This window comes from Atheta coriaria, unplaced genomic scaffold (genome assembly GCF_025399875.1).
Source record: "Atheta coriaria isolate IRGN ID8LTWV9N9 unplaced genomic scaffold, Caltech_Dcor_3.1 hic_scaffold_2_pilon, whole genome shotgun sequence".
Classification (NCBI taxonomy): Eukaryota; Metazoa; Arthropoda; class Insecta; order Coleoptera; family Staphylinidae; genus Dalotia; species Dalotia coriaria.
Window position 1 is genome coordinate 77,531 of NW_027045444.1, and position 11,930 is coordinate 89,460.

The 11,930-nt window shown below is 33.6% G+C and overlaps 1 protein-coding gene and 1 long non-coding RNA gene across 2 annotated transcripts; both read right to left on the reverse strand.

Annotated features, from left to right (window-relative positions):
• Window positions 1–8,465: 8,465 nt before the first annotated feature.
• LOC135802944 (uncharacterized) lies at window positions 8,466–8,847 on the reverse strand. The gene is made up of 2 exons (XR_010550671.1): window positions 8,799–8,847; window positions 8,466–8,737 (listed from the first exon to the last, which is right to left on the reverse strand). It is a non-coding gene; the product is annotated as an uncharacterized lncRNA (long non-coding RNA).
• Window positions 8,848–10,804: 1,957 nt separating this feature from the next.
• Window positions 10,805–11,668, reverse strand: LOC135803273 (zinc finger MYM-type protein 1-like). Its single transcript, XM_065316870.1, has one exon. It carries the CDS (start codon window positions 11,666–11,668, stop codon window positions 10,805–10,807), a length of 864 nt encoding a protein of 287 aa, XP_065172942.1.
• Window positions 11,669–11,930: the final 262 nt, after the last annotated feature.

Below are 11,930 nucleotides of genomic sequence, written 5' to 3' on the forward strand. Positions count from 1 at the left end.
TCTTCTATTGGGTATTTAAGAAAAATATTTATTTATTAAAAATTCTACGTGATTTTGGATTTACCGTTTTATTTTTGAGTTTTCCATGTTTCGCCCTGTTTCCTGTTTTCTGAAAACTGTTTTCTGAAGATGCCCTCAGGGCGTATACTTGAATAGAATCTACGCAGTTTTTGCTTGAATGTTTCTACTAAATACGTGCCTATATACGTGTGTGTGCCTCCGCATTATTTGATTGAAGTTGCCCGATTGATGTGATTGTTTAGTTTAGTGTCTCTGCTAATTGTGCCGATAATATCATTAACAACATGCCGCGACCAAGTTGATCAAATCTTTCCCGACACAGCCGTAATGCAATATGATTATATCGCCGCCGCTGCGGCGTGATTATTGAGGAATTCTGCGAAACATTTATGTTTGAGTGATGAATTATGCGAAGGGCAAAACGGTAACATTAAAAATCGAGTTATATAAGATATCAAGAAGGTTCAATTTTAAAAATACGAGAGAAAATGATGTTTGAAAAAAGCAGCTTGCATACATTGATTTATTTTTCAAACTAAATATCCAAATTATCATATTTGGTAAATATGTTTTCAATTATTATTATCCACATGCATCAAAACAGTTGTATTATTTCGGAAACACACGTAAAAATGAATTTATTAATTTTAAAATCGAAACTGTGAGTTGTAATAATGGATGTGGCACATAGATAAAGAAGTCTTTCAGGAATTTCGAAAATATTCAGGAAAGAAATGTCGGGACGAAGTTAGGCAGTATTATTACTTATAGACAATTTTTTATATTTTGGCAATGTATGATGATATTTATTAGATAAAGAAAGACACTTATGTATATATGAAATCCAAAAATAAATACAAAGTGTTCAACTAACAAGTTTTGGAGGCCGCATGATTAATGTAAATAAGAATATACACGCCCCACTTGTCATATTTTACCTCTGTGTGTATATGTTGGACACCTTGTATAGGAAAATGCGTGTTTGTGTGTTTATGCGCATGAGCGTTATGTATGCACGAGTTTGCAGCCTTCGACAAGTTTAAACTTGCAGCTTGCGGTTAGTGATACGTTAAGCAAGGCAGTGTGCTACACGTATAGTTCGATACTGTTTGGTACGGTTTAGCCGGTTTAACACCTATCACATTTTGAATTCAAAATGAATCAACAAGACTATCATATTTGTGATCAAAGTTCTAGTGTTAGTTATAGCTTTTCGGCGAGAAAGGGAAGAAACACGGTAAATACAAATACCTCATACTCATTTACAGTTTCGAATTCCAAAATTAAATTTCGCTAATTCCTATTTTCGGATTTAAACGTGTTGTCGATTATCAAGGCAGTTGATAATGCTGGGTACTCTGCCGAAACATTTAAAAGAGTTCAAAAATCACATCACGTTCAAATCCAGAAATGGAAATAAGTGATATAAGTGATTGGTGTGCGGAGAGTTCTGCGCTAACATTTGTGCGTCAGTGTGGCATAAACTTTTAAGCGCATAAAGTTCTCGTCACTTAAATTAGTGTGGCCCACAAATGTTTGTCCGAATAAAATGCTTGGCGCAAAATTCGCTGGCACGCAAATGTTAGCGCATAATTCTCTTGGAATTAAGTAATTAAGTTAACAGGATAAAAACTAAATCAAATTGCTTTAGATGTTCCATGTCAAAACAAACGTTGAATACTTTCCGCTGCAAGGACGGGGACCTAAATACACCTTAAAAAAGAAACGACCTTTCAAATTCTCCAAATTGTCAAAAGACGTAACACTATTTACTGACCGTCTCAATAGTGATTCAAATTCCGGCGATTTGTATTTAAAAGAATTCCGATTTATTCAGCGCAGAGCGGAAATGATCATGAAAACATCACTTCATCAATTAAACGGCAAGAAGAAATTATCAGAACAAGTCATTATAAAATTAATTACAAAGATTATACCTGCATCATTTCTTATAACACTACCAAACTTTAACAAATTTATGAAGATCATAAGATTAAATCTCACCAGAAGTCATAATGAGCAGATTTATGCAGAAGTTTTAAGTACTGGATTTGACTTGAATATTATACAGTGGTTACCCGATAAAATAATTGATGCCGAATTAAGAAGTAAATTATTTGCCGACGGCGTGAAATTCGTTTTATTTCATATCATCTTTCCACTCATTCATAAATTTTTTAAATTTGTTCCAACACGTGCATATGGACTTCTGTGTTTTACCACACAAGCATACAATAGAGTTGTTAGTGTTTTGATCAACCACCTAAAAAGCAGTGGAATTATTGCTCTGACGGATAATCAGGACATCGCGAGGAAAGCAGCGTATTTATCATTAAAACCAAAGGATGATAAAATTAGAAAGTGTGATTTAAATTCCTTCAGAATAATCGCATTACTTCCTAAAAGGTGATGTAATTTTGAATAAATAAAATTCTGTTTCTATGGTATTTTTACTTCTAGACATGACACCGATCTTATAAGGAGGAAGCAAATCAACAAATCCGTATATTTGCTTGCAAGGGAGGCCAGTTTTGTAAAAACTCAAAACTTTTTCGAAGAATGGAAAATGTACGTTGGCAATCGTCAGAAACGGTTATTTATTGTGAAGTTAGACGTATCAGATTGTTTCGGCAATATACCTACAGGTACGTTGAGATGTTTATAAACAAAAAGATACGGACGAATGTATTCATATGCTTTCAGATGAACTGATTTCTTTAATTTCATTTTCTTCTCTTTCACCTTTTGAAAAACGTACACTGCTTGATGCAGTAAACAATCAATTTATAATGTTTGGCAAGAAGGGAAGACGACCGATTCTATGGAAATGGAACCGCGGACTTCTGCAAGGAATGGGATTTTCAAGTGCACTTTGCGAATTTTATTTGTAAGTTCATAGTTTAATAATATAGTACAATTTATTACAAAAATTGTTGCTACTTTTAGAACACATTTGGAATCAACGCTTTTTAGCGAATTCAACACCCCCGATTGTTTTATTTATCGCAAAGTTGATGATTACTTTTTTGCCTCCACCAAAAGAAACAACGTTTTCCAATTTGTCGAAAAGGCTAAAAGCAAACTGAAAATCAATGAGTTGAAAACTCAAAGCAACATTATGTTACAATTCACTACGTTGATTAACTTCTGTGGTTTGGAAATAAACACGCAAACATTTCGGATCAAGTGCGTGTTCAATAAGGACATGGAAATGCACAAACGTTTTCGTTTTTGGAACGTACGGAAACCAATTGAACCATATGCTATGTTGGACAGGGCAGTCTGTTTTGACTACAACAACTTTTATTTTCAACCTGCTCTTATGGATATTCAATTTAACGGAATGAATCATGTGCTTGTGAATTTCTTTGAAAGTATGATATTTATCGCATTGAAGCTTGATACAGCGATTATGAGTGCCATGTGTGGTTTGGTTCGACAGTGTCATACTGAAAAAATTGTACATGTCATTATGGGCACCATCAAAATTTGTATTAAGCACGTTCTGAGGTTAAATTTAAAAAAGTTTCGTTGCATTCCTTTCCTGTATCAAAAATTAATGATTGTGGGTTTGCGGGCAATGGAGCTGGCATTCAAGCGGAGACACAATCAGGTTTATGATGACATAGTTAAAATAATTCAAAAATTTATGAAAGAAGAGATCCAAACAAATAAATGGTTCTATTTGTTTCAACTCCAGTTTCAAACAATTCCACGTGCTCTACGAATTATAAGTACGTACAGTTTGATTGGTATTTATTTATATTTTTGTTTTATTCTTTTTTTAAATTTTCTTTTCCAGAGACAAAGCGCTCATGTCTATTCTTCAAAGCTTTGTGCGAATCAGAGAGTTCATGTTATTATCGTGAAAATTATAAGATGACTTCTTCCAATAATAAAAGAGTAAGTACTCACGTGTCTTACACGAATTACTATTAGACTGAAAATTAGTGTTATATTGGGGTTGGGATATGGGCAGTTCAGTAAGGTATGGTTTTGACTTAGTTCAGAGTATCTTTTGCGTGTGGGTGTGGGGTGTGGGGAAGGAAAATATTATACGATTTAATAGGAACAAATTCACTTTCAGGCATATACTCCCCGGAACCACCATGATGACCGATTCATGGTCGGTATACAGTGGTACACAGTGGTGCATAAAGCAAATTTCGTTAGCCCGGAACATCCCGACCTACACACACAGGGTGTGGAATCGTTCTGGTTACGATTAAAAGGGATGCTGCGCAGAAGACAGGGAGTTAAGCGTCGAGTGCTACGGGAGCACCTACAAAAATTTACGTGGTGAGAGGAAACTCCCACTGAGCAGCACTTCATCGAGCTTTTACTACTTTTAGCAATACAAAACAAAGAATTAGTTTTTTTTTTAAATTTAATACAATCAAGCTTACTTGCACGGTGGGCGGTTGAGTAAGGTAAGGTGAGGTACGGTGAGGTAATGGCTTGGATTCATAGAAGGTATACAACACGCTGGGCGATATACACGACGGCATCCACATGCACAACATAGTGATGCACAAAACGAATTTTGTTCGCCAGGATCACCCCGACATACACACGCATCGATACATAAATCTTGTTTACGAAGATGCCCTCAGGGCGAAACATATCTAACTCATTATATAAAATTGTAAAATCCAGTAAAAAATCACGTAGAAATTTAATAAATAAATATTTTTAAACTATATTAGTAAACAATACATTTTAATATTTTGGGGTGTAAATTGTATTGGAAAATACATATTTCTCAAATAAAATGTTTGTCGTACACATCGCATTGTAGACTATAGATATAATTGGCCACGAAAAACTTAGGACTAGTTGTCTGGTAGTGAAACAGTTAAGATTTAATGAATAAATAGTATAAATGACATGTATCAACCTAAAAATCATTTTGAACTTGAGTATTTCAATTCTAAAAATTGTTAGACAAGCAAATTTGTTGAATCGACACTGTACTACATACATATTTATCAATCCTCTTATATAATAATTTTATCAAAGTAATTTAATAGTCTCATTTTAGTATAAATGATAAAATTCCTAGATTTCCTAATTCTTGAAATAACGTGTTGTTGCGACAGCAATTCTACGAAATAAATATGCTGATGAGACCTCTAATGGTCGAAATAGCTATCCACATCAGGCTTGACAAATACTTGCATTGACTTGCAATGGTTTAGTAAAAATATCGTTTTGGCGATATTGTGAGGGTATAGCGTACAGTAAGTGTTTACTTAACTTTACTCAGAAATAAATATACTTAACCGTTGAATCGTAGCTACTACAAAACATCATAGAAAAATAAAAAATGTATGAATAAGATGAACATAAATTTAATGAAGACATTTAATGTAACTCGCTCTGGCAGGTCATCAACTTGCAATTTAGGATTAAAATGAAAGCCATAAAAGCAATTTTTCATCCAGTTGTCATCGATTTGGCAATCACAACATTTGAAACATTCACCAGGATAGCGCAACTGCGTAATAACTATTGAGAATAAATATTGGAAATTCATCGCATACAGATCCAATTGTACCTACCTTCTACAGCAAAGACCAGTTGGACCAATAGGCAGACAGTCACAATTTGAAAACGAACTACAAACAAAAAGTATTTGTTATCAATGTGTGCAGATTATTTTAAATAAAAGGACATTGGTAGATAGTAGTTGTTATATGTGGTCTTATTTGGTCCGTTGCAGGATAGTTTATTCCTTGCAGACATCGGATAGAGTGCATGGCGTTGCAAAAGAAACATGCTGTGAGTGTAGAAGCTAAATAGACCAAATAAATAACAAACAATAAATAATAAAAAGGTTGAAAGGAGTTTAAAAAATTATATTACTTATATTCAGTTATGGATAGCCATAATCGTCATCGTCACAACAGAGATGATAATATTTATTATAAAATTAGTGGGAATGGGAAAATACAAAATCACATCAGAGGAAAATGTTGAAAGCATTTTTTGCTGCCGGAGGTACCTAACTTTATTTAACTAAATAAACCAAGCGTTATCTAACAAAAGCACAATATATTGCTAATTCATAATGATTATTAATACTATAGGTTTATCAAAACCACTAAGCCCATGAATAGACAATTTAATTTTATTTTTACAGTATATTTGCCAATGCCTTAGTATAAATATTTTTTCTACTTCCACCCTTTTACCATGAATTTTAGACACAAAGATTTGAATTAAATACGGGCAGCCAAAGCCGTGAGTAAAATACTAAAGGTGAAGAATCCGTTTCACAGTGACTCCAAGCCTTTATTGACCAACCGGTTATTATGACGTAACTACACTACGAAGTTTGGTTTCATATAAAATTCGTATATAAAAAAGTTGATATAATGGATTTCTTAAAGTGACATGTCACTTATTGGCGACCCATTTTACAGATTGCGTCCGGCTATATCGACCAACATGATTCCTTTTTACACCTCCGGTAATATTCCGTTGATTCCCGACGACGTTCGGCACTTGGCCCGTTTTGTTCTTGAATCTTGTGCAAGTAATTAACGCAGATTAGAAAATGGAGAATCTAACCTAAGCGTCTCTGCAAAGGAAATCTCCCGCGGCCATCTGACAATCTCAATGTTTTTAAAACAAGAACCGTAGCTAAGCAATCAAGTCCAATCTAAAATTGCTCGGAAACCGAAGAGGCCTGAAAATCACAAAGAAAATTAATTAAATGAAAAACAAAAGCAGACAAAACTACATTTCATTTCGGTAGTAAAAATACAATTTGTATGTGTTATAATGTATTGATTACGTGAATTTTGATTTTGATTTAATATGTATGTACCTTCGTATATGTACATTTACATAAAAAGGGTTTCTTATTCTCACATAACGCTTTGTATGATTTATCCGCTTAATATGACGTGTCGGAAGTCAATCTTCGATGTCATTATAACTGGATTCCTACTGTACTCTATAATATTTAAAAAATATTTTACAGGCTTTAGTCACAGGGCGGAACTTACGTACAGCAATTGCTCACGTACAAGCACCCTCAGACCATATGAAATGCTGACCTTCAGTCAAAACGGGTCAACAGATCAACGTTGTCGCTGCTGCTGCCTCGTGTACAACCTTTAAATTCTCATCACCTAGTGCGAGCGCAAATTCCCCAAAGATATACAAGAACCCTCTTGCTATAACTTTACGCAACCTGCCTGATATCATATGAAAAAACAGTGAACAAACGTAGTTTCAAACGGGTTCCCAGGAAAAGCCTAGTAGTTTCTACGGAAAAATATTATTATAATATTATTATAATACTATTATACGTATTCGGCACAAAAGGTTCAAGAAGACCAGTGTTTTATCCGAACCAGCTCTTAAACAATAAAGTAGTTATATTAGAAGCGACTGTTGACCAAAAGAAGGCAAAAAAATACGAAAAGGAACCAGTATTCTAAACCGGGCGATGTACGCTGCACACAATTCTAAAATGCTTAATTAATTTTAATCTAATCAATAAATGTTTTAATTTGCGTTTTACGATTTCTCAGAACCTACACTTATTATTGAAAATAAATCACCATCCGGCATTCAAATTCCATTTCACATTAAAGCAATTTTACCTCCTCACCTCTAAAAACTATCAGTTGGAGGTAAATTTGCTTCCATCGACACTCAACTGCTATTGGGTTACATATTGATTTACTTTCTGATATAATATTTTTTATCAAAGTAATTTAAGAGGCTCAATTTATTATATAAGATCAAATTTCTAGATTACTTAATTTTCGAAATAACGGGTTGTTGAGATATTCTATGAATTCTATTAAATAAATATACATAAAAACGAAATTTTATAAAATAAACCCAGCTGTTTCGGAAGAGTTTGGTTACGAAAACTGTGACACGAGAATTGTATAATCATTAAATTATATTATTGCAACAAAATTCTGTTTGAAAGTTTTTTTTTTTTTCTTCCTTTTTTTGTTCTTCATATTCGACTTTTGAGCTTTCCTTGGATTTTTACTGTTGAATTATACAGAATTTAGCGATAGTAAATAGTAAATAGTTGTTAGTTAGTATTTTATCTTATTTATGATCATGTTTCTATTTTAAGGGACATGAGTATGACTTTTGCAATATATATAGTATAATAGTAAAAAAGGCATATAAAAACCGAACCCAAGTCATCCAATAAAGATCAATTTTCATTAGATATTTTTAATGACTTTAAACAGTTTTTATTTCCAGGGCATTTCTGAGAGTGTTTGCAAGTAATTTTGAGGGTCGACAAGAAGTTTTACTGTGTTAGCGTAAAACAGGGGATTAAGAATTTTTAGGTAAATTAGGGATTAGACGCAATTTTAGTTCAGTTTTAAAATTCCTTCGCCTGAAGAGGAAGGCTTAGCCTTCGAAATGCGCATCGGGACATTAAAGTTATTTGTGAGACGGGGTTTTTAAACTTTCTATTAATGCTGTCAATGCTAACAAAAACCACTTGGCCAGTCGCATACTTCCAGATCAGGATTAAATTCTAGTCCAGGAGGGCAATCTTTTAACAAGTTTCCATCATTTCCACAAAGACAGAATTTGGTGCAATCAGGTGGATAGGCTATGTTATGACCTGTGGGAAACTCCTGGCAAAGTTCATCGCACTCATTCGACTGTTTTACCGCTAGGACGAGTTGGATCAGTAGGCAAGCAGCCACGAATTGAAAAACCACTACGACCGAAAATATAGTGATGCATTCAAAATGGTTACTTATTAAAATATAAATACATACCCTTCATTTGGAACTACGATGGATATTCTCAAACTGTTGAATAATATATTTTATATACGAAATTATACAAAACTCTGCGAGATTTTATACATTTTTTTTTATCTTATCAATCAGCATTTTTCTGTGAAAGTACTTGAATTCATCATTGTTCTAAAATGTATTTTGAAACTGCTTTCTCAGAAATAATTCAAATGTTAAATTATAAGGAGTATTAATCAATTTTGAGATTTAAGTGCATTGAGTCATTCACCAGACTCACTGTGCTTCTGTTCATCATCTTCATTTTTATGCGCAATAATAACATACACTCGTGTTCCTATAGAATTGTTAGGTAGCTTAATTCAATTAACGCTTGTTCAGAACTAACAAAACATACTATTTTTGAGCTATGGCAGCTCTTAAGTTTATATCTCACTTCCTTCTCGTAAATATAAATAAAATAAACAAATCACTTGATTCCTTGAGTTTATTTGATTCCTTTTATGATTCCCTGTTTTGTTAAAACATATTTATAAAATACGATATTATGAAATTTTCTCGCACGTCATTTAATACGTGACCGGACATTTGCCTCCAAGACCATCGCTCACACGACAACTGCTCACAGACAACTGCCCACAGTCATAACTGCGCACACGGACAATTGCTCACAGGGCTTTTGATCACATTGACAATTGCTCACAGGACTTTTGCTCACACGGACAATTACGCACATGGACAATTCCTCATTATCAAATTTTTTTTATACTTATTAAAAAACAATGAATAATAATTATCAAATAATTTATATACAAATATATAACAATTAAGAGGCCTCGCTAGCACGGTAATAGTGTTTCATTTTTCAAATAAACTATTTGTTCAGTCTATCTTAATTAATTAGCAATAAATATAACTCTTTGAAGTTTCACTTCTAGTATACTCAATTACTCACACATAATTTTTAATAATTACGTAATTAAATAACTAATATATGAATAATTGTAAATTTGCCAATCTCCTTAAATATTGCATTTATTTAATTATTATTATTATTATTATTATTATTATTTTAATTATTATTCATTGTTTTTAATAAAAATAAAAAAAATTACATAGTGAGCAATTGTCCATGTGCGCAATTGTCCGTGAGAGCAAAAATCCTGTGAGCAATTGTCAATGTGAGCAAAAGCCCTGTGAGCAATTGTCCGTGTGCGCAGTTATGACTGTGGGCAGCTTGCCCGTGAGCAGTTGTCGTGAGCGATCGTCTTGGAGTAAACTGACAGATAGAACTGCTTGGATGGCGATTATAGTATCGAATTTGAATTGTGAGTTTTACTGATGCGATTATATACAAAGTCTTTCAGAAATTTCGAAAATATTCGTGAAAGATAAGTCGGGACAACGTTCGACAGGGCCGCTAGTACCTATATGGTTTCACGAATATTTTCAAATTTCTGAAAGACTTTTTTAGCTATATGTGCCACATCCATTATTAAAACTCACAGTTTCCATTTCTAAATTTACAAATTCATTCACTTTTATAATTATTGTCAAAATGAGTTTCTATCTGTCAACTAATAATAATAACAGTCGAAAGGTATCGACACCTGTTAAAATCATTTGGAGTTAACAGATAATTGTGACTGTCAAATAATAACAGACAAATAATTAGCAATAAATTAAAATTGCGACTATCATTTGAGATTTAAACTATCCTATCTCTCAAGTTGGATCGAACTGTACATGGTGTCAGTGGCGTAACTAGCCTTTTATGCACCCGGTGCGAGCTTTCAAAACTGCGCCCCTGAACAATGCTCTAACCAGGTTCTGAAAATAAAATGGACAAATGTGCATACAAATAAATCTATCTATTTAATATTTACCAAAGTACATATATAAGTACCTACTTAGTACTTATATATCTTTAAGATAAAAATTGTTTATTCAAAAAAATTTGCTTAAATACAGAAATGAAACAAAGTTACTCGATAGTAAGGCCAAGGCAGTCCTTACTTTAAGATTACTTAAAGATTTACTTTCCGCGCTTTTCTCATTGCGAAGTCCTTGATTACATTTTCATATGACAGGAGCCGTGCTATGTCGCGTTCAATCGATAAAATCGCTAGGCCAGACAATCTTTCTTGACCCATCGTCGAGCGCAGGTACGTTTTTATTAATTTGAGCTTACTGAATGATCTCTCGCAAGAAGCTACAGTCACTGGCATCGTTAAAAATATCTTTATAGCGACTACTACATTGGGAAACATTGCCTTTAAATCCAGTTCTACTATAGCTTTGAGAAGACCCATACTTGACTGACATTCACATTTATCAAATAATGTAGTCGCTTCAACTTGACTCTTCAAAGTTTCTATTTCGGACCAAAACTCTGTGCTATTTATATCTGCAGAATATTTAATACTCAAATCAGCTGCACGTTTTTTTAGTTCTTCAACCGAATATGTAGTAATGTGTTTAAGGGTCAAAACCGAAAGAGTTTTTTGTATGTCGCGTAGTTTTTCGAATCGCCATCGTAATTCAGAAATGATTGTATCTATTGCTTCATTTATCTGAATTTTGAAACTTTGTTGCTGACTAATGTCGTAGCCGGTGTCTAAATTTTCACTTAAATCGTGCCTTTTTACTCGTTTTCGTCGCTTTTCAGGAAAATTGTCTTCAATGTCACATTGTTCACAAATTCTTTTTGCCTTTTCGAAAACAATGTCTACAGTCTCGCGAATATTTTGTATCTGGCTTGTTAGTCCCTTGATCAGTTCAGAAGCTTTGTCGATTTTAGACTGTAGAGCTACATTCACTTTGTCAACAGATTCCAAAATTTTATCCCAAATTTGGAGAGTACATATGAATTTATAATTAATTTGGTCCATTATGCTTTAGCAGTAGAGATCGTTTCCGCATTGTAATCATTGGTAGTTAGAATCTTTAGCACACACCAGATTTGGGGTATTTGCGAGTTCAAAGCTTTGACGGCCCTAGCTTTAGAGGCCCATCTAGTGTCGGCGTGTTTTTTCAAAGAAATATTTAAGTGTTTCATTAAAGTTTCCCATCTGACCGTTGAACTCGAAAAAAACACAATTATTTTAAGATCGCTTGAAAAATTTGATATAGATAGTACAGTAGGGCGTGTCC

What these genes read in the sequence shown, in the direction of transcription:
- LOC135803273 (XM_065316870.1), bottom strand. Translation starts at nt 11,668, where the DNA reads ATGGACCAAATTAATTATAAATTCATATGTACTCTCCAAATTTGGGAT.